This window comes from Aspergillus alliaceus (assembly GCF_009176365.1).
Source record: "Aspergillus alliaceus strain CBS 536.65 unplaced genomic scaffold BDW43scaffold_7, whole genome shotgun sequence".
In the NCBI taxonomy this organism is placed as follows: Eukaryota; Fungi; Ascomycota; class Eurotiomycetes; order Eurotiales; family Aspergillaceae; genus Aspergillus; species Aspergillus alliaceus.
Window position 1 is genome coordinate 639,013 of NW_022474690.1, and position 25,327 is coordinate 664,339.

The window sequence follows — 25,327 nt, forward strand, 5'->3', positions numbered from 1 at the left end:
TCTACGATACTCAGAATTGAAACCTTGAAACCAGGAATCCTGTATATTGCCCGAGACAGCTTGATATATAAGATCTGGAGAAGGACAGCTTCTATCTGCAGAGATATAAGCAATTGCAGTGATCTATTCTTTGTTTCGATCCTGAAGGCGTTGTTTATACCCCACCTCCTGTAAATTTATGACGAGAAAAGACTCTTTGCCTTTAGATAGTACCCCAACAAGAAATCCTTTATCTATATATTATATATCTTCAGGCTGTACGTCATATTCCTCGAGCTTCTTGGCCATTAATTTAAAGTAAAGAGAGTATTTATACGCTGAATTAGCTCTCTTGCGTTGTGGGTTGATTCCGGTTGTATGGTGAGCAATAAGCTAATCATTATATTTCTTTAAAAATCGAGTTGGCCACTATTTTCCTGGCTTATTCCCAGTGATTTCCTTAGCGAAACTTCGTAGCATTTTAAGCGTAGAAGAAAGGCCCTTATCAGTCAGATTATTGATCCAGTTTACAAGCGTTTTGGCCTGCTAATTGTTGAGGATTCGTTAATCATTATATTGCTCTTCTTGAGTATGCTGGACACCACGATGACGTTTAAGATAACGTAGATCTGCTTGCACCATGCTCATTGGCAATTTTGGTATAAACCATCGTTTTGCCTACTTTCAAGCTTTCGATATCTGCCAATGCTGCCTGAATTGAAGCCATATTGGCAGAGCTATGGTGATTTGAAATTTGTCAAAATATCGGTATATATCAAAAAATCGGGCGTCGGGTGGGGCGGGGCGTCAGGTGATAAGATACGGTAATTAGGCTGCCCGTAGTTCCGGAAGCTTGTCAGGCACCAGTGTTGATTCTCTGCCCGCCAATTCTGGCATTCTCCACTCTCTATCATAGCATGAACGGCCTGGACAGTTTAGTCTTAACCGCCTCTAGCTGTCTGCATACCTACACGACTGTCGACCTTCACCCTGGAAAGCCATGACCGACATCGAGAACCAGGCTTTGGGGAAAGCCCCCGCAGCCTCAAGTCGTTGCCCACCCACCGCCCCAACATCTCTAGGCCAAATACAGCTATTTTGGGAGCCATCCTCCGAATCAACTCCCCTTCTAGGTCACCAGGCCCTGAGCTCCTCTTGCTCACAGCAGCCCAGACAAAAGACACGCCGAAATCGATTGCCGGCCCTCACATGCATTGCTTTATTCGCTACAGCCATCCTGGCCGTTCTGGTCGCTGCTTTCGCCCTACCCGTCGTGGTGAAAGCATATGCCGAGCAAGCGTCCGTCTTCCACATTCAGTCGCTCTCCTACGAACCGTCGGTGCCAGAATGGGCGCGCGCCCGTATCAAAGGGACCTTTATCATGGATGCTGACCGAGTTGAGAACGCCGCCGTCCGCCGATTGGGTCAACTTGCCACATGGGTTGCGAGAGAGATTGAGACACGGGAGTCAGGCACGCTGGAAATCTACCAGCCCCTGTTCGGCCATGTAGTCACGATCACTGCGTCGCTGCCTCCCATCAAGTTGAACGTTCGGGACGGCCACACGAATCATCTTAACTTTCTATCCGACATCAAGCATCTGGCAGAAGATAAGAGTGAGGACTTGTTTGAGGGGGTTGCCAAAAGGGCAGACAGCGGGATACTGGCCAAGGCACAGGTGCATCTGCGGTCGGGGTGGATTGATTTGGGCAGCCAGGAGTTCTACCTGACGGTGCAGTATAAGGGTAAGTCATATCCAACGTTCTGAGCCGTCTTTTGTTGACAGATACAGGAAATTATCCCCAAACACTGGTAGAAGCAGGAGTCACGGATGTGGAGACTCGTGGGGTGATAGGCCCTCCAATGGAGTGAATGGACAGCGTGTGTGCGTCTGTCTGTGCTCAGCATCGATCTTCCTATTCCATTAGGCGTCGCTGCTGGTGAGTACGATGTGCTTGTGTCCAGCTGTACCTACAAGGAGCCTTATATCTTGGTCGGACAGATAATCATGACCAACAACATTGATATTACACCCGGTCAGCCCATCCTGCTCGTACTGGACGGTCGGTTCCGAGAGTGGCTGGACGAATTGCGAAAGAGCTGTAGTCGAGGCTCGCTTGTTGGCGCTTGGATTCACGACTACCGCATGACCGGTACTGTGCCACTCTACATCCGCCCGGTTGACACCTCGGACGGGATGGCAGCTCCCGAGCCGTTGACAGGAGAAGTCGTGGAAAGCTGGATGCTTGGTGCTATAAAGTACTATTTAGAGCAGCACCCTCGAGCAAACAATGTCATGGGAAGATTTGGGTATCATCTTATGGTTGCCTTGCTTATTCATGGGGAGCGCTGGGTGAATTTGTTGTCTTGCGACTGTGCGTCATGCCTGTCAGGTGGATTCTTTGCCCTGAGTATATCCTCGCTCGTTTCAGCCTAGGGTTGCGCCTTTATCTTCGTTATCATTTCTGCCATGGAGATCTTCTGAAGTAATTTCGAAACAATAACACTCGCTATGTCGCCCCCTCAACGAGCCAAGATGATACCCCGATCCTGAAAAGGTCCCCAGAGAGGCCAATCACTGCACCCCTTTGCAAACCCCAGGTCAAAAACAGGAAGCTAACTAAGCAAGTGGATCCACTCTTCCTCACGCACAGGTTGGCGGCAATAAAGCAATATAAATAATGAATATAAGTTATTGATCGAGACCCATTCTGTCGTGAGCTAGGGAATCCAAGATAGACTTATTCGATATGCTCTTGCATAGTGCAGGGCCTATTGTCAGGTGTTTGCTTCCTACTTCTGGAGGATGGGAGAAGAGGCTGAATATATCACACGAAGCAGCGCATTTCGGAAGGGATGTTCCTCTGACCCCTTCTTCAATGCTGTTTCAACTTGTCTCCCGTTAGGCATCTCGTGGCGCCATAAAAGCATCCTAGCATCTGCTTTGTCCACGATAGTAATGAAGAGCGTGGTGCTCAGCTAAAAGCAGTGATAGACAGAGAGGAGCCGAACATCGGTCACTACCGAGCTCAATCGGATTGATATCCATCGTCCAAGAGAAATTATCTCTGCCCTACCATTACTTATTCGCGAACGCAACCTTGTCTCCGCAAGGAGGTCCTCTTAATAAGACCCAAAAATAGGAGGGTAATCGACGCAGGAAAGTCCGCTTTCCGGGCAGGTGGTAATAAAGGTAATAAGGTCACTACGGGCAATATTTTCCACCTTGTCCTCGCTCACTGTGAAAAGACTGGGCCTCGGTAGAGGAACTTAGTCCTCGTTTACTTTTGTATTTATAGGATTGTCAATATTTCGCTGGGCCTGGAGCAGAACCTTTTGGTTAGATTCAGATCTGATGACTGCTGTTGTAGATTGCACCCCAATGAACGATATATCTCCAATACGGATAGTGTATGCGTTTTGGTGTGGGTCAGGCAACATTAGCACGTCCACCGTATGAGTTCATGTCATCAGACTACAAGTTTAGCCGTAGAATAAAGCGCATATTGGCTACCATACACTACCCAATCCACCAAACGGACCAAAGCGGTGGCGGCATTGATATTGATTTGGCAGTTCAGTCATACTTCGGCACCAACATCCACGTGTGAAGGTGCTCTGTCTCAATCTACATCAGATAGTAGGTCGCTCATCCCAACGGCCTGGCTATACGACCAATAATTAACCAATCACCGCTCATCCTTGGTTCAGGTTGAAGTGGTCCGTGGTTCATCCCAGGACCACACTAATCAGGGCTGCAAATGGTACCCGCAATTAAAATGGCGCGTGATTTCTATCTGACCGCCTACTGTATTCTCTTTATTCCTACAGCGTGAATGAGAGTTCTTGAGTAGCAATGCACACCCTCTTCATCTAATTCAAGCCTCTAAAGAAAGCGCAGATAAATAGTGTAAGTATCAAGACCTTGAGAAGAAATTGTCGGCAGCTAGCGTCCCGGTGCTAGCAGTTAATTCAGACATACGAGGACAGCACTTTTGTCAGGCAGAAAGAGGAGGGCGGTGGGTGGTCTTTAGACGGTCGCGTCGGTTGCGACATTCTATTGTGAGAGCGTGACCTCCCAAATTCCCAATTCCCAAGGCAAGGTAAAGTACATCGAGGAATCGAGCTGGTGATAGACTTTCAACGGGTTGGGGGGGGAGGAAGTTCCCCTGCTTCCTGACAGACCCTGAATTATGTTAATGTGCTGTTGAGTGGCAGTTGAGCCAGAGTATGGCCCATGTGACCATGTATGCCCTGGATTGCTGCGAATGAATAGATGAAAGATGAGGAAAAGGAATGCCTCAACTGTATTATTGCAGCTCGGGCGATTGGTGTCGAACGGTGTATTACCCAATCAAATGGGCTCGAGTTGATCAGGTAACAGCCAAAATGGTATGCGTGTGTGTATTCTGACTGGAGTAGAAGGCCTCGACGAAGGCCTTGGCGGCATTATCGATGCCGACAATCTCGAATGGAGGGATTTTGAGTTTCTCTTCTTTCACCCATTGTTTCATGCGCTCCATATGGAGCTTGCCCCACTTCTTCCCAAAACTAGGATCAGCCAGGGCGAATCCCCGAATCGTAAGTCGTTTCAGAACAGTATTGTGCAGAAACATGCCGATGATGGGGTCCAAAACGGTCTGCTCAGCGATCGTGCCGTAGAACATGATCCGACCATATCGTCGCATCGCTGAGAAAGCCGCATTCAGATGTCGGCTGCCGAGGAGGTCAAAGTGTGTGTCCAGCCCGCCGATGTTGAGACGGGACATCCAGCTCAAATTATCGTAGTATATGTCGATACCTTCTGGGACAAGACGAGGGAGAGCATCATAGGGACTCTCCTTGGCGTAATTGAATCCCCCATCAAAGCCTAATTCTGTTATGAGATAGTCGAGCTTTTCATCCGATTCCACGCTTCCGAACACCTTCAACCCCTCCAGCCGGGCCATTTGGCCAACAAGTTGACCGATCTCATCACTGACACCGGCGATGAGGATTGTTTCGCCTTTCTTGGGTCGACCGATTTCGTATAGCGAGGAAAACGCTAGAAGCCCTGGTATGCCCAGGACGCTGAGGAATAATCGAATGTCGTCGATCTCGCAGGGATTCTCGAGGAGTTTTAGCTTGGTCGTATCTTCAGCCTTGATGACCACGTACTGCTGAATAGGTAGGCGACCGATAACAATATCCGCTTCTTGGAAATGCTCATTGTTGGACCTGAGGACTTTCGCGATACTCATCGTCTCGACCGGCCGAGGTCCCCGCAACTCCGTCGCGTCAGCTGAGGAAGAGGAGAGGTCCCGTTTGAAGAGGTCGTAGGTCGCATAGAGCAACTGCACCATTAACTCATTCTCTGCGATCGACTCTGTCGCGTCATATGATACCGTCTCGAGGGTGACTTGTTCACCGGCCACCAGATATCCCGAGTCCATGTTCTTAATCACCAGGACCTTGTTCCCCGTGTCCTGATCCATTGTGATCCGTGTCATCTCCGCAGAAACGGAGGCGTCAAATTAGAATGTGGTCGATGAGGATCCCAGATGCATGGCGACGCGCTGGTTATAGCTGAAAGTCGAACGCGCCACGTCTGAATGGCTTTTAAATGTCAAATCGCGCGGAACATGGGGGAATTTGACATTTATCGAGAATAGACACAAATAATTGGAGTCAGTTAGGAGTAGTGGGGTGCTGACGACGGTCAATGAGGGGCAACCCTAACTATTTATTCCTATAGTGCGCCGTTGATCAATGGTCTGGTGGAGACGGTGAGACACCATTCCACGATCAGCAAATCCGAATGAAGGGTACACAACAGTTATAAATCGTTCAGACGGCAGAAATCTAAGGGACTGTATGGACAGTTTCCAACTTTAGCCCATGGTCCCGTTTTCGCGGGTTGATACTGAACATCCCGGACAAGGCTGTGCAAGTCCTGTACCTTTCAATAGTCGGTCGTACTACGTATACAGATAAACATGGATTGCGAATAAGGGGTCATGGTCACGAGGAGCCAATCTCCGGTGGTCACTCCCTGTGACTCTCATTGGTTGGCAGTGGCTTACCGCTCTCGCTTTGGGTCACTTCATGATCCTGGTGGTCAGCCCATCTCCCCACCGCCTTCCTTTTGCTCTTCCAAATGTTCTGTGTTCCCTTTCAGGACAGCTTTCTATATATAGGATCTTCCTCTCCACATCCAACTATGAAACCGTCAAATTACGCCAAGATCCGAGAATAACCCGTTTATTGCTATCCAAGCGTCGATTTGGATATAGCCATGGGCACCCCTGTGAATATCTCAATCAGAATACGTGTTCTCAGGTGGAACCGTGTGACAGCGGATTGAACAGTTGCAGTAGCCAGCAGACCTGATTTGTCCCCGGAATCCTCCTGAGGTGTCTCTACTGCCAGCATGCGTTAGTGCATACCCGTTTGGACCTAGAAGCTATGCGAACCGAGACGATAGATTGCTATCAATAATCGGAAATATTTTTAGATGAATTGATGTGTAGTCTAACCCCGGCCATACGGATGATCAGGGAATTCATTAACCCTGAAGTCCACGTGGTAAATGGTCCGGGAGTAGGGGCTAAGATCAGACCACAGTATAGGGAGGTTGACATTAATTGCTGCATTGACCTGTCAAGGTAATGGACAGTGCGCAGCCAAGACTAATCCGTTGCCGCCATGACTGAGGACATTTACAGCAAGAACAGCGACCCAAACCAAAGGAAGCACAGGTACAGTTCATAATTGAAGACATCTATCCAACACTAAATTTCTACACATTCTTGGGGAAGCAAACCAGCAGAGTCGTTGATCACTCTCCTCTCTCCTCCTCTAGCTCTTCGAGCCGTTCGATACATCTTCCAATCTGGTGCACATCAATGGTGCTTGCAGATAACGGATATATTTTTGCATCAAGTGGGCATCTACCATGGGGAATCTGAGTCCGCCAGGGTAGCTCTCAAGCGCCTCTTTGGTGTTGGTGGTGTCGTATACAGGCATGTTCTCGTATAGCTCCCACCGTGTCAACCCCTGGTAGAGCTTCTCCGTTAACATGGGCTGTAGAGGTCGAAGCCGTTCTGGTGACTGTTTTTCCAGCTCGCGGACCCATTCTTGATAGCTTACACCTTTCACAGGAGAATCGCCATCTTCTGGCAATGAACTAATCAACTCCATGGAGTCATTCATATCTAGTGAGAGATTTCGATTTGGAGGTACAATGTGATATACCCGGCCAACAGTAGTAGGCCTGTACGAGGCGATGTGCAGGATAGCAGCATTGACATAGTCAACAGGCACAAATTCCTTCCTTTGATTTGGTAGTAAAGGATAGTATCCCATGGCCCCGCAGGAAATGATCAACCGACTCAGGAAGTCATCCGGATTGCAGACGCCTGTTTGGCTATGCCCGGTAATGAACCCAGGTCGGTAGACAGCGATTGGGAACCCGTTGTCGATTAATCGTTGAAGCATATTCTCCACCACCCACTGACTTTGAGCATAGCCGTGATCAAAGGGGAGTGCATCTAGGTGTCGCAGAAGAGACTCGTCTTCCATGACCCTTTGGGTGCCTGTTATAGTGCCCGTTGGTCCAAAGCAGGAGATGCTGGAGACATAATGCAGGGCTTTAGAGCGACCTGTACATGCCAGGCGCAGGACGTTGAGCGTGCCTAGGACATTTGCGGGACGATGAAGCGAATATGGCTGCGTGTAGTTAACTCGAGCACCGAGGTGGAATATAACGCTTGCCCAGTGGGCTATTTCATCAAATCTATCCGGCCCCAACCCAAGACACTTATCCTCCAAAGTGCCACACAGTGGCAGCAACTTATAGGTAAACTGGTCCTCCCATAGGCCATACTTTGATAGAGCATTCTGGAGACGCTTGAACCCAGTTGCTGTATCCACGGCGCGTACCAAGCATCCAACTTGATGCACATTAGGCTGACGAAGTAAATCTGCCAGGAAGAATGAGCCTACAAAACCGGTAGCTCCGGTTAAGAATACTCGTCCTTCCGTGTCGCGGCACCAATCAACCACAGGGCCTGAATGAGGAGCTAGGCTGTCCCCGAGCTTACTATCCTCTAGCCACAGGTGTTTCTCTGATTCCTTACAGAAGCTCTCTTTGGCACCGAGTCTTCGCTGTTCCACTATACCGGCCAGCGAGGTCAGACTACTGTTGTCATATAGCGTCAGAAGTGACACTTGGACATCGAACACTCTCTGGATATGACTGATGAGGACAGAAGCTTGCATAGATGTGGCGCCAAGGAGGAAAAAATCGGCATTGTCATTGGATGGCGGGGCAGGGAGGCCTAGGATGCTAGCCCATAGATGTGCAAGTCTGCCGCGAGTGGTTTCGTCTTTTTCCAACTGGAGAGACTGTTGGGTCCACCTGTTGCGGAATAACTGGGCAAGATATTTTCGATCAACCTTGGCATGATTATTGAAGGGCATTTTGGATATGAGCTCGATCTTGGGAACCATATAGTCTGGCAAGACCGCTTTCAGCATATCCACCGCAGTTAAGATGGCGTGAGACTTGGCTCCAGAAACAGCAACTGCAAAGGCAACCAAAACCGATCCCGACCCATCCGTGCCAGTCTCAACCTTCAATGCTACTGCGTCTGAGAATTGACCGGTTCTCATCACGGCAGACTCAACAGCCTCAAGCTCGATTCGGTATCCGCGAACCTTAACCTGGTGATCCCGTCTGCCAACATACTCAATTTGCCCATCTGTCACCCGGCGGCGGACAATGTCACCAGTACGGTAAAATCGCTCACAGCATTTGCTGTCTTCGATGGCGATGAAAGAGGTCGTATTTCTCTCCGTTTCATTGATGTATCCTGGTGAAACACCTGACCCGCCAATGAGCAGTTCACCGTCTTGACCATCTGGAACTGGCTGACCGGCCTCGTCGCAGATATAAGCGACAGTACGTCCAATTGGCTTTCCAATACTAACCGCTCCAGTCTCTACATCCGCCAAGGTCACTTCATGCGCAAGACAGAAAATGCAACATTCTGTCGGGCCATACGCATTGATCAGCTGACCTGGCGGGCCCTCTCGGAAGATAGTGTCAATGGCAGAGACATTGGCCGCTTCGCCTCCGATAAAACACAACCGCAATTTCTCAAAGGCACGCGGGTATACTGAAGCAGCCAGATTCAGAATAGCAGTGGTGGTAGCCATCACTGTAATACCCTGGCGATCGATAAATCTAGCTAAGGTCTCAAGTTCCAACAAGACCACTTTGGTAACAACGACAATACAGGCCCCGCGTAAGAGTGGTGCCCATATATCGAAAAGGGAGACGTCAAAGCTTGAATTGTTCACGTGTGCTACCCTGTCCGTCGGGTACAGAGGTTCGAAAGGTGCATGGAAGACAACTTGCAAAATTGAGCGCGCAGCAATCTGAACAGCCTTGGGCTCACTGGTGGTACCGGAAGTATGTATGATGTGTGTCCGGTGCTCCCAGGAGGTCTGAGCAGGCTCGTCCATGTCCAAAGCATGCGCGCCCTTGACAGGGATAGAGTCCAATCCATCGACAACAAGTTGGCAGAACGGCAAATCCCGGTGCTGATTGATTTTGTCAACCAGGACATACCTCGCATCGAGTTTCTGCAGACGGGCCTTGATTTGTGGATCTGGTAGGGTCGGGTCTATGGGAACGCAAGTGCCTGCAGCATAAAGAATTGCCATCTGAGCAACCACATCTGCGACCCCATGCTGAACGACAATACCCACGGGCTCCTCTAAATGAAGAGGTCCTCCTTGAAGCTCTCGGGCGAGCATTGCCGCCCTTCCATGCAGGTCCTGATACGTTAAAGTCGTTTCGCCGTCAACGACTGCAACTGCTGAAGGATTGTCAAGAACCTGAACAAAGAATTGCTGAGCGAGACCCTGTCCCTTGCATATAGCCAGGTCATATTGTTCCTCATGTGTTAATATCTGGGAAGGCATCGAGGGCAGTGGTTATAAGGCTGGAACACTGGTTTCTCAATTGAAGGGTAATAGTGAGCGATCATGCTAACTACAGGATGGGCTCTTGACGGGAAGGAATTATATATGCACAACCAGGGCTAGGCCACCTAATATGTTTACTCCGCCGGGGCTATCTCTAGATTCACATCTATTGCGTGATAATTGGGGCGCCGCTTGCTTACTGTCCGATGTCTAATGGATCAGGCCGTCTTTCGTGAGACGTAGTCTTACGCTATAGCATCACGCTGACACATAGCAAAGGCTATTTACGACCATGTATGTTGGTACATGATGTGTGGCTGTGGGGACCAGTAAATTACGCCAATGGAGAAGGGTCGCCGGATGACCGGACTCGGCATTTACGTATGACATGTAAGTGGTGCCTACTAGATTTGTGGATGACGCAAACTATGCCTCGCATTCTCTATCCATGTGGAAGGTCAAGGGTGGGATTCACCCCGCTGAGCTCAACATAATAATGCTGCCTGTCATTCATGGCGCACATTCTAGGGCGAATATTGTCTATAAAAGCAGGCAGGGACGCTCGAGTTGTGATTTCAACACACTACTCTTTCTGCACCTTTTCGTTGTATATCTTCACAGACTTCCTTCCCAAAACTGGTCTACAGAACGTAGCGATCCCTGTCATTTCCATTAACATGGCGTCAGATCATAAGCTCATCACCATCTTTGGAGGCACAGGCAACCAGGGTGGGTCAGTCGCTCATTCGCTGCTTCAGAACTTGGCCTTTCGAGTCCGTGTTATTACTCGAAACCCTCAATCCGATGCCAGCCAAAAGCTTGCTGCCCAGGGTGCGGAGATTGTACAAGGGAATGGGTGGAGCAGTGAAGACATGCTGTCAGCATTTAGCGACTCCTGGGGAGCATTCGTAAACATCAATTCGGATGATAAGGTATGTATGTTGCTTGCCACTTCGACGACGGGGGAATATTAACAACTGTACCAAGGCTTTTGCCGCCGAGAATGGCACAACAGAGTTCGATATGGGCAAGGTTATTGTCGACGCCGCGGCCCAAGCTGGTGTGAAGCATCTTGTCTTCAGCTCGGGCCCTCCTTGCACAGAAATGACCAAAGGCCAAGTGCGAATGAAGGCAATGGACAGTACGCCGCTCCGCGTTAGGACATTATTAACGAGGTAGAGGCTAATAGCACGAGAGCAGTGAAGTATAAGATCGAACAGTATGCAAGGAAGTTGGGTTTATTTGAGACCTTGGTCCCCATTGGTGCTGGGTGGTTTCTTGAGAATTTTCTTGGCAAAGAGGTTGCGCCCATCTTCGGAGGATTTCCTCATTATGTTGACGATGAGGGATACCTCACCTTCCGGGTACCCTACTGGGGTGGTGATGAAAATGTTCCATGGTTGAGCATCTCAGATGACTTTGGAGATATTGTCCAGGGGATCTTTCTCGATCCTAGTCGATGGAACGGACGTCTTGTGCACGGTGTCAGCGATATTCGAACCTTTGCGCAAATGGTATCCGACTTTGCGGCTGTTACAGGACAGAAAGCTCGGTTTCAACCCATCTTACCATCGTGGGAGGCATTTGATACGCATGATATCCCCGAATTGGAGGATGTCAAACTCATGTTTGGCTTCACACAGCTGACAGGCGGTCGATACTTTGGGCCGGAGCCCACGGATGGAGAAGCCGCGAGTCAACTGAAGCGACTTACAGCTTCAACCTTGGGTCGACCACTGGATAAGCGCAATTTGATCTCTACGCGTGACTGGTTTGCTGCAAGGTTTGCCAACTAGGCCATTGCTTGTCAAATCAATCTCTTGCCATCTCGAGACTGTCTAGCGAGGCTACCAGCGGGGCTCGTGTGGTTGGGCCACACGACGTTGGGATTAGGGATGGTTATTTGTTCAATTTTGTTCCCTTATCCAGAATGCTATAGGAAGGAGTATGTTACGTATAACCCTCACATACTATGTAGAGTGGATTTAGTATCTGTCTGAATACTAGCACTAGCTTACGAACTCTTGTCTAGCCAAGAGTATACTTATCAATCAAGCCGGTCGTTGCTAACTTAGCATTCTCCGTTATTTTCTTCTCTCCCATTTCTTCTATATGCCGCAACTTAAGTCTCCGGTGTCAGCCCCATACCCTGTCACACACATATACAGTCAGATATGTTACAATGTGACGATTAATTCTGTCTCCGAGTTATCCTCATTGGATACTTGCCTGGACCTGTAGGAACACAACGCGGAAAGGGTCTGGCCCGTGGAGCTCGTATTGAACGCTGCTGCATAGCCCCATTGGAGGCCTGCTTCTGACAAGTGACTAGGTGCATACTCCTTACTGTTGATATCCTGTGTTCTGTTCGAAGCTGACACATGCTCATTACGCCAGCTAAAACACGAAACCCGCAGGATGGAAGCTTAAGTCTGGCGGCTCCTCGTGGTCCTCTTTCGCGAACCACTGGGAACGTCCACCCCTAACCTAAACGGTTGCACTAAGCTTGACATTTTGCGCTAAATATATCATGAAACTTCACCCCAGTAAGGGAATTCCCCCTCTATCTTGTGAAACTTTGCGGATCGCATCTTTCGTACCCGGAATGGTAGATATGACAATTTCACTATTCATAGAGCACCGCGTTGGAACGTGGGGCCGCCTTTCAGTCTCGAACCGAGGAAACCACTGTCTATCTGGGTAATGCATGAATGCACTGTACTACCGCAGCTGTCGATCATACTGTGTGACAAAGGGCCGTATTTCCTGGTTCGGTCATGAAGGCAATGGATCATTCTCGTACGTGAAAAAAAAAAAAAATACAAGAGGCCTTACGCTATGAACAGCAGCTCTGTGGTCGAATTAGCAGCGTGATAACCAACCTTCTCATGATAATTTCTTGGCTGTGCTCTGGGCTTACCGGCGCGGGAGGCCTGTCCTTGCAAAAGTTTAGATAGCCGCAACGGTGTCCTGGGTGAGCATACGGCGTCCGAGAGTAGGTAAGGGGATACCTTTACATCGATTCAATAGGGTAGCATCGGTCACGGTTACACAAATACGAATAGGTGCAGCTACCGGGTTCAGGCGTGCTTCCAATCCGAACCGGAATCTTACAATGTCCGCATCTAAACGATACGGCGAGATATTGCTATTTGCTTCTTTCACCCTTCACCTGAAAGAGAAAATTCTCGAAGAATGGAAATAGGTTCAGCCACAATCCACCCGAGTGACCTAACCGGCGCCTCCTTGCTTGTTCGCCAACCCAGCCAACCTCTGTGCACTGACCCAATTTCCTCACCCTACCTTCCTGATTCGAATGATGTGAGACAGATAAGGGATATTGAGGTCTGCAAAAAGCATATTGTCTGGGCGTTTCTCCAGAGGTTCGATGTCATAGTTCGCGATGATATATGCGATAGTGACTTTCATAACCTGAAAGGAAAACCACCGGCCGGGGCTTATACACCGTCAGCGCAGCTAAACTATAGTGACCCTGTTAAGTGCTTACCAGGCATGCCGGCCATATCCAAAGGTAAGATACTTCTCATTCGTCAGCGGCAACGAGGGCGCTTTGTCACTACTACCTTCGGCGAGCTTGGAAACGAACCGGAACGGCTTGTAGCTCTGCCCATCATCGTAGAAGTCGTTGTCCCTGTGCAGGTTCCCGGACAAAACACAGAGCCAAGTTCCTAAGGGGACCTTTTGTCCGTCAGGCAGCACAACACCCTCGCGGCGTACGACCTGCCGATGAAGGGCTCGCGGGGCCAGGGAATTCAACCGCAAGCTTTCGCGCAGTGCGCTGTCGAGATGATGTAATCCATGTGATATGGGCACACCGGATTCCTTGCTTGAAGCAAATACGCGCTTGGCCTCGTCGCGGATCGTTCCGTAGTAGGCGTGCTCCGGGTCGGAGGTCAGAAGGTCTAGGAGCGTGTTGGTGCATGTAACCCAGAGATTATCCGTCGGTAGAAGGGCCTGTACGTCGCTCGTTAGTCTTCCAAAGCGATGCTCATCGACAGAATTCCTGATTAATTCTCTTGCTGGTGGTCGGACACTTACCATGATACCAAGCCATGTCACCATCCCATTCGCACTAACGTCCTTCGGGCCAATGCCGGAAAGTACGGCGTTTGACATCCAAGTGATCAGATTCGCTGGCTCTCCCTCCAACAAATTGTCTGTCGCCCCTTGTTTCGCTTTCAAGCGTTCCATCTGTCGTCTGTACAGTGGGGTGAGATATGCCCGGACCCGAAGGACATAGTAGTAAACTGGCAAGCCCGTGAGCAGGGCTGTAACCTGCCTGAGGGGCCAAGGCGTAAGCTGAGCAGCAAAAACCATGGCAGTGCCTAAGGACCGGGCATATCCTTTCACCAATGCCATATAGGTGGTATCTCGGCAAAGTGGAAGGCCCACATAAACTCGCTGAGTGATTCGGTACATAATCTTTTCGAAAAGCAGAACCATGTTAATCTCTTTGCAGGTCTTAGTCTGACCCACTAGCTCCTGCATGACATGTTCTACTTCATCCAAAGCAACCATTTCCGTCTGTACGATGTTGCGAGTCAGATTATTTTGCAGAACTTTCGAGAATGAATGCAGAGCTGACGCATCAAACAACGGCCAGATATACCGCAGCGCATCAGCATCATCGCCAGCCTTGCCATGGGAGAGTATCTCTTCTGGTTGGCTTATCAACCAGCGAACATGCTCTGGAGGGAGGATGACTTGAGGACGAAAGTTAATGTTTAGCATGGCAAAGGACTCTCCTTTTTTCGAATACTGTAGCCAAGATTGTCAGAGAAGGCCGTATTATCAAGGATGTTACAAGCGAAAATACCAGCTGGTATCCTCTCGTGGAGGTCTGAGTTCCCGCCGTAATCTCGTTCAGACATGCCCGAAGTGCAGCTATAGGCCCTCTGGCTTGGATGGGCGATTTGATGGAGGTGGGTAATCGCGTGTATGCAATCCACGGGGACAGTAGCATTAGCAGTACTGCGATGCAGGCGATTGCTGAAGCCGACTTTATGACTACAGCCACGCTCGTATACTGTTCGCCAGCCATGGTGGTTGCTGTTGGTGATTTTTCTTTGGGTGATCTGCTTATACTAAGATCGAGAGGTACTTTAATACGTTCAACACTTGTCTCACCCATGCACTATGTCTTATTCCCTGTTAAGGTGAATGCAGTCAGACTTAGCTGTAGATATCAGTACCGGAACTTAATTCACCACCCCCAGCTTCAGTAATACGTGTGAAAATCCTTATTAATACTCTACTTTCACTTATCCATACATTGGGTTTATCCATTCATTTCCTCCCCTGGTCTCAAACATTATCACATCTAGACAGATGTCAATACTTTCGCCAAAGCTACCGGGTTGTCAAGAATGCGATAGTTGGAGGATCATAGTTGCACAGCATATTCGTGTTTGGCGTTTAGCCTTCTTGTCTAACGCAAGGGAGAGCACAGGGTCTCACCAAATAGCTCGTGTTGTATGCATGCATCATGACAAGTATGGCTTCAGCTTTTCATGCCCAGGCCCTTTTCTCAGCCATAATGGTTAAGCGGCCACAGTCAGCTTACTTCATCAATTAGCGTGGATAGCAGGTTATCAACCCAACAATTTAGTCATTTGGTTATGTATAGCATCTCGCGAAGGCTCAATGTTTTCCTCATCACCCATCTTCTGTAGCTAGAGCGCTGTAACAAGAATAGAGATGTTCGAAAATATCCCGACAGTGCTTAGAGATATTGCAACCAGCTTGACTGGGCAAGGCCTCTTCACCTTTTTTGGTCTATCGCTCTTCATTTTACTATGTCCTTGGTTTGGATATCTCAGGTTACCGTCCTCTATGAGATGGTGGCCATCGAAGCCTAGTGGTCCACTTTCTGCGCTCCGATTGAGTCTCAAGGGATATATTGGATCCAAGTCTAGCGAGGAAGGTTATAGACAGGTTGGCTCGCCTACGAACAATGAACACATGCCGAAATGTCTACTGACATACTCGCCAGATCTCTAGTCAGGGACAACCATTTGCACTATGTAACCCGAGCTTCTACCCACAGGTCCTTCTACCACCAGAGCACATTAGCTGGTTGCTCAGCCAGCCAGAGAGCGTCCTGTCCCACGAAAAGGCCAATGAAGACGTCCACGCTCTCCCGTTTCTGGCCCCAGCGTTCAACAACTACGACCACTTAGAACTGATTCGAGCCATTCGTAACGACCTGACCCGCAACATTGCAAGCACCGAAGACGCACTCCTAGAAGAGCTAGAACGCATCACCGATGAGGTTCTAGGTCCCGCTGGAGATACAGCATGGAGGGAGGTCTCTCTCACCCAAGCCCTGGACAAGATATTATTTGCAGTAGGTTTACGGGTCTTCTTCGGACCCTCACTCGCCAGGGACCCAAAGTTTCTCTACTATGTTAAAGCTTTCACACGTGTCACTGGAGCATTAATGATCCTCGTATCTCAATATGTCGCCTGGCCCCTCAAACCCCTCGTCGGGCTAATCGCCGGTCTACCCATCTACTACTACTGGATTCGACTCATCATCCTCCTACACCCAGCATTCAAGCAACGCATCAAACACCTGAAAACAGACAAAGAAACCGCCCCAGCAGACCTAATAACCTGGGTGATTGACCTAGCATCATGTCAAAACCCCACAAAAAGCATCCGCATAAGCGCCCTAGTCGTCCGACTCACCCTTATAGTACGCCACAATCCCCCTCCCATAATAAACTCCCAAGAAAAGCAACCCCAAATTAACCGAAATACTAGGCCTTCCTCCCTATCGACGTTCTGATATCCATGACCCAAAACTTCCTCCTCGACCTCCTAACCTCCGACCCCAAATTAGAATACTCTGAAACCCTCCGCACCGAAGCCCAAACAGCATTCACATCCCCCCAAAAGTCAACACATATATCGCAAAACATGCCCAAAGCCGAAAGCGCAATCCGCGAAAGCCTCCGTCTAAGCCCCCTCTCCGACCGCATGCTCTCCCGCCGCGTTGTCCGGAGCGGTGGAGTCACCTTGCCCGACGGGCAGTTCCTGCCGTGTGGGACGTGGCTGGGCGTCGCAGCTGTGGGGGTTCATAGGGATGAGCGGAATTACGAGGCTCCGGATGAGTATCGGCCGTTTCGGTTTGTAGGGAGGGATGAGGAAGGAGGTGAGGAGGGGAAGGGGAAGGGGGTGTTGGTTCCGGTGACGAGTGAGAGGTTTCTGGCATTTGGGCATGGGAGGCATTCTTGGTTAGTATTACCTTTGCCCTTTATCCTGGTCCCGATGATAGTAGAGCGTTGTTGGCTGTGCTGACTTTAGGGTTCTAGTCCGGGTCGGTGGTTTGCGGCTCATGCCATGAAGTTGGTTATTGGGTACATCTTGGTGAATTATGAGATTGAGCCGTTGCGTGGTGGGAGGCCGGAGAATTTCCTTGTTGGGCAGACTATTATTCCTCCTCTGGGGGTTAAGATTCGGGTGCGAAGGAGGGGGTAGAGTAGGGTGGGATATGATAGGGATGTGGTAAGTGTTAGTTTGGGTTGATATGGTCCTTTTGGAGGTGTATGGCAGACGATGGCTAGTGTTGTCGGTGAGAATAACTTCTACCTGCAAGATTTCGTAGAATGGGAAAAGTCGTGGTTAAAGTAAGGGATATTATCTCTGTAGTGTTCTCTCCTTGTTACAATGGGTACGCTACATAGTACAAGGCACATCATCCTAGGCGTGTTATGTATACATATTTTCAGATGCATACTGCCAGTCACTAGCAAACTACAGCGGGGCCATCCTTGTGTACGCATGATAAATAGCAGACAAAACTGACAGAAGCCTCAAGCCTTCTCCATCGGAAACCCATTCTCTGCCAGGTACACACTCAACTCCCGATCCTCCTCCTCCAAATCAAGCTGGCTACTCTCAGGCAAGAACCAATACACAATCATCCCTAGAATAGCAACCGCCCCAGCAAGATAGAACGTCGACTGCTTCCCCGCCGCTTCTTGCAACGGCGTAAAACACTGCGTCCCAACTGCAGCACCGGTTCTCCCAAACGCAGTAGCAACACTATATCCCATTCCACGCATAGCAGTCGGGAATGATTCCGAAGAGATCAATCCAATAGTTGCACCAGGTCCCATATGGCCAAGAGCTTGCAATAAGCCGTACAAGACCACGAAAGCAGGCATGTTCTTCGCGAGAGTGGGGAATGTCCCCCCGATAACGAATCCAAGAACCATGTATCCGGCAAATCCTAGGATACCGGTGTATCGGCGTCCGATTGCATTAGTCAACCATGCGCCTACAATCACGCCAGGCACGGGGAGCGCGCCGAGTATGACCTGCCAGATTGCGGTGGTGCGGATGTTATGGTCTTTTACGAGGGAGTTGATGATTGTGCTGGACATGATGCTGTTTGGGAAGTTGATGAAATCGTAGAGGAAGAAAGCTAGGGATGTTGTGAATAAACGCCATCTATAGCGTTTCAGAAGGAGTAGATAGAACTTTACGGGTCGCTTCTGACGCTTGAAGTTTGAGTAGTGAAAGAGTGTTGAGTCAGTCATGAAGAAGCGTAGGATCATGATTATGACGGGGAGAATGGTCGCAATTGAATATAACGCGTGGAATGTCACTGGCAGGTTCTCATTGCTGGCGATTAGACAGATGAGGTAGACGATCACTTGGATAGGCGCCGCTGAGGTTGCCATCAGCGTTGTGAATGAGACGAATATTGGGCCACGGTATTTTCGTTTGAACTGGCTTTATGTCAGTTTGGTAGTATTGTGAAAGGGAATAGGTCTGTCTTCTTACATCGTCTGATTCTTCTATTCCTGCTGCTGCGCTGGGAGGATACTCGCCGCCAACACCAAACCCGGCAATACCTCTCACCACGACGAAATACCACAACATATTGCGTGTGGGGTGTACCTGCAGGGCCAGGGTGGACATCAGGGTTCCGACTGCGACAAGGCCAGAGGTAAACAGTAAACCGGCACGTCGCGAAAACATATCTGACGTGTATCCCAAGGCGAGAACACCCAAGATAGCTCCGATCAGTAGTGAATTGCTAATTCGGGTCTGCATCTCGGAAGGGTAACCCTTTGTCCCTAGCAGCTTTTTAAAGATGACATTGGTGGGATTCGCCAGACTATTCTGGAACCCATCACTGAAGTTGGCGATGTACTAGAACTGTCAGATATTTCTTCATGAATGTAGGCAGAATCATACTCACACAACTGATAATGGTCAAATTACTCTGCAACCTTGTTGGCCGGTAGGATCCTCGGCGCCATGACTCTGGAGAATCGTCAGGGACTAATTTACTCTCTTTGACTGCGGTCTGCGTTGTGTCTAGCGCTTTGCCTTCCTCGACCGACGTATTAGCTCGGGCGTATGGCAGGCCATTTTCCGGATCAACCGTCATGGCGATTAGAGCGGGCGAATGATTACACGCCTCGATCTCGAGTCTAATGTTTAAAAACTTGGCCAGGCCGTTATGCTGATCGAGATTTAAATCCTTCCCACTTGTGAGTACTAAATGCTTAGTTTTCGGCCGGTCTCCGGTCTAGGGCAACGGACCCCACCGACGATAAGAAGTTGTGCAATCAAGCCATCAAGCACTGGATGAACCCACAGACACAGTGGCGGCTAAGCTCTTGCTTGGCTGGTGAGCTTGGTATATCCCTACACGTCTGGTTTATGGTAGACATGTTCTATCCGAGTTTAGCTCTTGACTGGTATGACTGGCTGCCTTATGTCTCCGTGGATGGACAGAGATTTTACTCTCGCTCTTTTTCTTTTCCTTTGATAATTGAACCATCCCGATAAATCAACCAGGCCTGGGCACTAATTACCTCCTGTGCAGTAAATTTTTCGCAGTTAATCAATCGTCTTGTGGAGTCAACATCCGGGCCGAAAACCGGTATCATGTTAGTGACCATGACTGAGTCTACCGCAAAAGGGGCAATCTAATAGATGAAATGTGCTGTCCGCATACTTTCTCCGTCTGTTCATAATGTCATATATATATTGTACATTTTTCACTATGCTTAGGGACATATTACTGCAGAATAATCCCCCCTTGTCAATCATTTCCCTTGAACCATTCGTTAATTACCCAGAACTAACGGGGGGAATAATAGCTACTTCATCCCCACCGCAAATAAATGCCAGAGTCCTGCTTTGCCCGTCTCGGGCAGCTTCCATATCGCGGAGCTTAATTCTTTCCTCCTCCACATCCACATATTCAGCATTGATACTGACCCCACAACTCGTCAACACCTTCTCCTCGATCCCGGGATACTTGGCCTCCAAAACATCAAATAATTTGGCCAGTGGAAGCGGTGCGGTCAGGGTTTCAGATTGCTTATTTGTAAAGCTGGATGCGCTGGCGAAGTAGTGGATGTGGAAGGTCCCGATCGGAGATTCAGTCATTGTTGGAGTATTTCTTTGTTGGTTTGCTCTTTTATCTTTTGTGAAATTAGTTATTTATTCGTGTCGTAGGACGATATATATGGTTACCAGAATTTTTGATATTAGCAGATGTCTATTATCCCGGTTGGCAGAAACGTGCATATCACTTTTTTTCCAAAGTGAAAGGCCTTGTCAACGCCAATAAGCAAATACCCGCTCTTTATCTCCGCGGACCCTGGTTTCTTACACCTCCAAGAAAGATCGCTCTGGACTGGAGGGGCAGAGAGAATGTCCGGTGCACTGACCGTGAGGAAAGGTGGAGACGTTCTAAAGTAGCGTCTCTTCCTTCTTCGGCAATACTAGTGAGCGAATCATCAATATGCGGTAGACTCATAGGAATACTTTTTCCCTGCACTTGCTAATGCTGGTTAGCGAATACTATACTGCGAACTGTTCTTTTTTATCATCATGACTAAAGCTATTCGAGATAAATGTCTCGGACATATCCGATTTATGTGGAAATATTTCTGAAATAATAAAATAGATTTCAACTGACTTGATGATCAACTAAATCTAATCGAGGGGATAGGTGAGGCCCTTTATATAGGCAAGCCCTACAAACGTCCTCAAGGTCCTATAACCCCTTTTCACTAAATAACGATGTAAAATGCTGGAAAAGGCTTGAAAATTACCAATGCATTCAACAATTTACAGTGACAAGCCCTGGTACTTATATATCGTTGAGATTTGGGGCAACCCTGATCGTACGTAAATCAAACAAAAGTTAAGGATGTGGAATTTGTGGAAGAATCCTGAAGCAGAATAATGACCACTCGTGGAGGGACCTAACGGTATAACATCTAAAACCAAGAAATAAATCCAAAGAGATCAAATTATCAGGAACCAACTCGGACGTTTTTACCAACAATGTCTAATCATCTATCCGTAGCACAATTCTATCACAGAAACTGCGAGATAACGGCAGGTCTAAGTAGCCTCATACCCCAGACCGAATTGGACCCATTATTAACGCCTGTACCAACGCCCCTTTCTCGACATGTCCCTGCCCAGGCTTCAATACCAGAAGAGCATTTGCATAAGCAAGGTTCCCAACTCTTGAACTCCGTTGCCCTGCTGCTCCAATTCCAGTACTAGAAGCGTACAACAGCCCGCCGGCTTGCGAGGCCTGGACAATAGCGCAATGATACTCGGTACGCTCATGATTTAAGGGTAGTTGATGCAGTAATGTCACCGTCACAATCGGCAGTCCAGGTATCGGGCCTGCTCCAGAACAAAGCCGCCCTTGACCTATTCCGACCAGCTTGTGCAGACAGGGTAGCACAAACAGATGCAAGCTGACCAGAGCCGACGCTGGGTTTCCGGGAAGTGAGAAGATAAGTTTCTTGCCCCATGTTGTCTGTCCATCGCCCGTCTCAGAGGTTGGTCGCTGGACAGGAATACTGGCAAAAGTAGTCGGCTTTCCGGGTTTCATGGAGACGCGACCAAAATGCACTGTGCCGCCTAAGGAACGTTCAATGGTGGGCTTTAGGAGATCCAATTCACCCATTGAGACGCCACCTGTTGTGATTATTACATCAACGTTTCCCTTTTCTTCCCCATTAATTGCGTCTCGAAGCCGTCTTTCTAGCTCGCCACTAGGTGTGTCGGGAGCAATACCCAAGTCAACCGTTGGAAGACCCCAAGACGCCAGACAGGCAAGTATGGACAATCGATTAGAATCACGGATTTGGCCGCCATGGAGTCGTCGAGGATCATCATGTGCAACTAGCTCATCTCCTGTACTCATCACACCTATGCAGGGCTTCATATATACTTTTACTGTGCTTGTTCCTGTTGCGGCAAGGAGACCCATTTCACCACCAACAGGGGTAATGATATCACCTTTTCGGAGGATTCTAGACCCTAGTTCGATATCACTACCGGGCTGCCGAACGTTCTGATTCGCTTTGATATCATCAGTTAGGATTTCCACCGTGGCCTCTTCAGTACCATCTGGTGTCGATGAATGCAAGACCGTGTCTTCAACCATAACTACGGCATTTGCATTGGGCGGAAGTGGAGCACCAGTCGTAATCCGGGAGATAGTCCCTCGCTCTAGCGGTGGCACAGTACCCCCTGCGTTGGCATGAGCTATAGAGACCACCGGGAAAATGCCCTTAGTCCCTTTGGATGTCGAACTGATACCGCCATCGAGTGGATCCGGTATGATGACAGCATATCCATCAACAGTACTCGCACGATAAGCCGGTACTGCCTCCTTGGCATACACATCCTCAGCAATCACCGACCCAGTCAACGCAGGTGTCACAGGAGCCTTGACGGCGACAGGATCCGGCGTATGATGATTAATACGCCAGAGCGCTTCATCCACCGACAACATCGGGTAAGGCGACAAGCGATTCCGTCGACTTGGTCCTGTGCTGGTGTCGTTCGACTTTGCTGTCCTGTTCCCACGACGGCGACTGTGCCCGCAACCGCCATGCTCAAGCCTGAGCCCACGGTCAAGATAGTTCACTTTGGTTTCTGCGTCGCTTTCAGAAGATATCCCTGCTTCTGCTTCTAGCTTCTCTATACCCTCTTCGTGAAGTACTCTGGAGTTTGCTCCTGCTGCTTGGATGCATGCGTGTGGGAGCAGTTTCACAATAGCCTCGAGATTTTCTTTCGCGCCTTTTGGCGATCCGGGGAGTGTGATCATCAATGTCCCGTTTCGGACCCCTGCGACGGGTCGCGACATCATTGCGACTACATTAACATCAGCGGTAGTTCCTGTCAAAGCACAACATTAAGACTAGCCTTACATGGGGTAATCTTCAATGAGGCGTCAAGCATGGCATGTCTTGACAGACCCGGTCAGCGATAATAGCAGATATAATAGAGCGAATACGAACATACACAAGCCCAGGGGCGTGGCGGTGGAGAAGAGGCGTTACTGCCTTTGTCACAAAGTATCAGTAACGGGGGGATGATAAGATAAATAAGAGTTTAACGAACCTCTGGCGTATTATCTCGCGCAGTAAAGCCAGTCCCACCGCTCAGAAGTACTAAATTTACAGCGTCTTGCCCATCTGTCCAGTCGCATATACTCTTCTCTATATCGCTGATATTGTCGGGAACAATATTGACGAATGGCGCCTTCCAATTTGATTCTTTGGATAGTAACACGGGCGTAAGAGCATCGACGACCTTATCTGTCGATGGATGCTGAGAGGCAGTGTCTGATACGATCAGGATTGCGGGTTGAAGCTCCTGTTCGGCCATGATGCATTTAGCATAGGCAGTAGAGGGCCACTCGAATAGGTGCTAATTAAGAGTAAGGACGTCAAGGAGGATAACAATTTACTTCAGTGCTCGAGAAAGGTCTACACCCTACACATTGTGTTGCCTCTCATGGTACTTGTACCTGTTTCACCGAGAACCGGCATTGTGGAGAGTTCAAGGCTCAGAAAGCTCCACCCCATTCAGGTTTATTTTGTCAAAATGCGCCTTTTTAAACATATCTACGGTTTCCAGTTCAGAGATTCGGATGTGGAACGAGGGCAAACAAGGATGAGCCTAGTACTCTCACTGGCCTCATTCTCGCCGCACATACCGAGTCACTGGCGAACTTCCGCCACCATATGTCCGACCCTCGACAATAAGGGAGTTTCGAGCGATCATCTCCGGCTACATAAGGAGAAAATTAGGCGAGAATTAGGCTGGAATTTCACATATAATCGAGCTTTTATCATTTTCAGCGCACGTGCTTTAATTGGTGAGTTAGTCCCTCCCGAAACGGCCTAGGGGCGCGCTCCACCTCAGCTGCCCGTTGCAACCCTACTTTCCAATGTCACGATCTCGAACAACCCATCGCTCTTCAGCTTTGCTAATCAAGCCATTGCCCAACACAGTGCATCTAACCTCATTATCAATCGGTATCTCATACATAGACTGTTATCACAATATAGAAAATAACCTATTACGCCTCACAAGTTCATAAACAAACTATCACAAACTATTTCGCTCCGATATATATATACTCTATCCTGACCACCCAACCAATAACAAATGAACATGGACATCTCAACCTCACCAACCTGTACCGTCTCCTACGCGCCTATGTCCTTCGAGCGCAAAGCCTCACAACCCTCTCATCTCGACCCATCCACATTCCCACGCACAATCGCCCTCCCAGACGAAAACATCTACATTGAACTAACCTACAATACACTAAACCCCGCCTCAGCATTATCATACACCAACTCTCCCGCAGCAGGGGCAAACGTGCTCTTCCTAGGTACGACACGAAATACATTCAACGATCGCCCAGTCGCTCAACTCAACTATACATCCTACCCGCCTCTAGCATCGAAGTCTCTTACTCAGATTGCGCGAAAGAGCAAAGAGAAGCATGGGCTTATCGGTGTGAGTATCTCGCATCGGCTGGGAGTGGTTCCGGTTGGGGAGGCGTCGATCTTGATTACTGTTAGTTCGGGGCATAGGCGGGCGGCTTGGCGGGCTGGGGAGGAGATTCTGGATGAGTGTAAGGCTAAAGTGGAGATTTGGAAGAGGGAAGAGTTTGTTGGGAGTAAACCAGGGGAGGGGGAATGGAGGGCGAATAGGGATTGGGATGGGGAGGGGAATTATGTTTCGGTGTAGGTTGTTTAGGGTTATTTAGGGTTGGTTGAATCAAAGTATTGATATCATTATATGAAGATTTTCTTGAGCTCTATCTCTTGAAGAAATGAGCGCTAGTATTCTGTTGATTGAACTTTAGCCTTACTGTTGATAGATATCTGGTCGGCACTGCGGGTGACATTAATGAGCAGTCGGTCTCTGTTCGACCCTTGATATAGGGCAACGTTGGAACACCCTGAGCATGCGCGCTAATTCCCTCGATGACCAACAGATCAAGCTTAGCGTACTTTGAATGATGGTATCAGTTCGTATTAATCGTGCCAAT

The 25,327-nt window shown here is 48.9% G+C and overlaps 10 protein-coding genes across 10 annotated transcripts; 4 read left to right on the forward strand and 6 right to left on the reverse strand.

The window, feature by feature from the left end:
- Positions 1-563: 563 nt before the first annotated feature.
- BDW43DRAFT_228050 (uncharacterized protein) lies at positions 564-1,867 on the forward strand. The gene has a single exon (XM_032039489.1). The coding sequence runs from the start codon at positions 980-982 to the stop codon at positions 1,745-1,747; it is 768 nt and encodes a 255-aa protein (XP_031903773.1). The 5' UTR covers positions 564-979; the 3' UTR covers positions 1,748-1,867.
- A 2,485-nt stretch (positions 1,868-4,352) lies between these two features.
- On the reverse strand, positions 4,353-5,453 carry BDW43DRAFT_297944 (MDR family NADP-dependent oxidoreductase; the record flags this gene model as incomplete). Its single annotated transcript, XM_032044478.1, has 1 exon — positions 4,353-5,453. The coding sequence occupies one exon, from the start codon at positions 5,451-5,453 to the stop codon at positions 4,353-4,355; it is 1,101 nt and encodes a 366-aa protein (XP_031903774.1).
- A 946-nt stretch (positions 5,454-6,399) lies between these two features.
- Positions 6,400-9,948, reverse strand: BDW43DRAFT_323193 (non-ribosomal peptide synthetase; the record flags this gene model as incomplete). Its single annotated transcript, XM_032049702.1, has 1 exon — positions 6,400-9,948. The coding sequence occupies one exon, from the start codon at positions 9,946-9,948 to the stop codon at positions 6,817-6,819; it is 3,132 nt and encodes a 1,043-aa protein (XP_031903775.1). The 3' UTR covers positions 6,400-6,816.
- A 680-nt stretch (positions 9,949-10,628) lies between these two features.
- On the forward strand, positions 10,629-11,747 carry BDW43DRAFT_297946 (NmrA/HSCARG family protein; the record flags this gene model as incomplete). Its single annotated transcript, XM_032044479.1, has 3 exons — positions 10,629-10,883; positions 10,939-11,092; positions 11,152-11,747. 3 exons carry the CDS (start codon positions 10,629-10,631, stop codon positions 11,745-11,747), a joined length of 1,005 nt encoding a protein of 334 aa, XP_031903776.1.
- Positions 11,748-13,245: 1,498 nt separating this feature from the next.
- BDW43DRAFT_307953 (cytochrome P450) lies at positions 13,246-15,013 on the reverse strand (the record flags this gene model as incomplete). Its single annotated transcript, XM_032046358.1, has 4 exons — positions 13,246-13,408; positions 13,460-13,926; positions 14,011-14,730; positions 14,789-15,013. The coding sequence occupies 4 exons, from the start codon at positions 15,011-15,013 to the stop codon at positions 13,246-13,248; spliced, it is 1,575 nt and encodes a 524-aa protein (XP_031903777.1).
- Positions 15,014-15,669: 656 nt separating this feature from the next.
- Positions 15,670-17,454, forward strand: BDW43DRAFT_297948 (cytochrome P450; the record flags this gene model as incomplete). The annotated part of the gene is made up of 4 exons (XM_032044480.1): positions 15,670-15,906; positions 15,965-16,669; positions 16,738-17,214; positions 17,323-17,454. 4 exons carry the CDS (start codon positions 15,670-15,672, stop codon positions 17,452-17,454), a joined length of 1,551 nt encoding a protein of 516 aa, XP_031903778.1.
- Positions 17,455-17,789: 335 nt separating this feature from the next.
- On the reverse strand, positions 17,790-19,378 carry BDW43DRAFT_323195 (major facilitator superfamily domain-containing protein; the record flags this gene model as incomplete). The annotated part of the gene is made up of 3 exons (XM_032049703.1): positions 17,790-18,710; positions 18,766-19,137; positions 19,187-19,378. 3 exons carry the CDS (start codon positions 19,376-19,378, stop codon positions 17,790-17,792), a joined length of 1,485 nt encoding a protein of 494 aa, XP_031903779.1.
- Positions 19,379-20,062: 684 nt separating this feature from the next.
- Positions 20,063-20,598, reverse strand: BDW43DRAFT_228166 (MoaD/ThiS family protein). The gene is made up of 2 exons (XM_032039490.1): positions 20,476-20,598; positions 20,063-20,423 (listed from the first exon to the last, which is right to left on the reverse strand). Exon 2 carries the CDS (start codon positions 20,386-20,388, stop codon positions 20,068-20,070), a length of 321 nt encoding a protein of 106 aa, XP_031903780.1. The 5' UTR covers positions 20,389-20,423; positions 20,476-20,598; the 3' UTR covers positions 20,063-20,067.
- A 766-nt stretch (positions 20,599-21,364) lies between these two features.
- Positions 21,365-23,646, reverse strand: BDW43DRAFT_307957 (bifunctional molybdopterin adenylyltransferase MobB/molybdopterin molybdotransferase MoeA family protein; the record flags this gene model as incomplete). The annotated part of the gene is made up of 4 exons (XM_032046359.1): positions 21,365-23,130; positions 23,187-23,224; positions 23,281-23,321; positions 23,380-23,646. The coding sequence occupies 4 exons, from the start codon at positions 23,644-23,646 to the stop codon at positions 21,365-21,367; spliced, it is 2,112 nt and encodes a 703-aa protein (XP_031903781.1).
- A 620-nt stretch (positions 23,647-24,266) lies between these two features.
- On the forward strand, positions 24,267-25,023 carry BDW43DRAFT_323197 (molybdopterin synthase catalytic subunit; the record flags this gene model as incomplete). Its single annotated transcript, XM_032049704.1, has 1 exon — positions 24,267-25,023. The coding sequence occupies exon 1, from the start codon at positions 24,433-24,435 to the stop codon at positions 25,021-25,023; it is 591 nt and encodes a 196-aa protein (XP_031903782.1). The 5' UTR covers positions 24,267-24,432.
- Positions 25,024-25,327: the final 304 nt, after the last annotated feature.

What these genes read in the sequence shown, in the direction of transcription:
- BDW43DRAFT_228050 (XM_032039489.1), top strand. Translation starts at nt 980, where the DNA reads ATGACCGACATCGAGAACCAGGCTTTGGGGAAAGCCCCCGCAGCCTCA.
- BDW43DRAFT_228166 (XM_032039490.1), bottom strand. Translation starts at nt 20,388, where the DNA reads ATGACTGAATCTCCGATCGGGACCTTCCACATCCACTACTTCGCCAGC.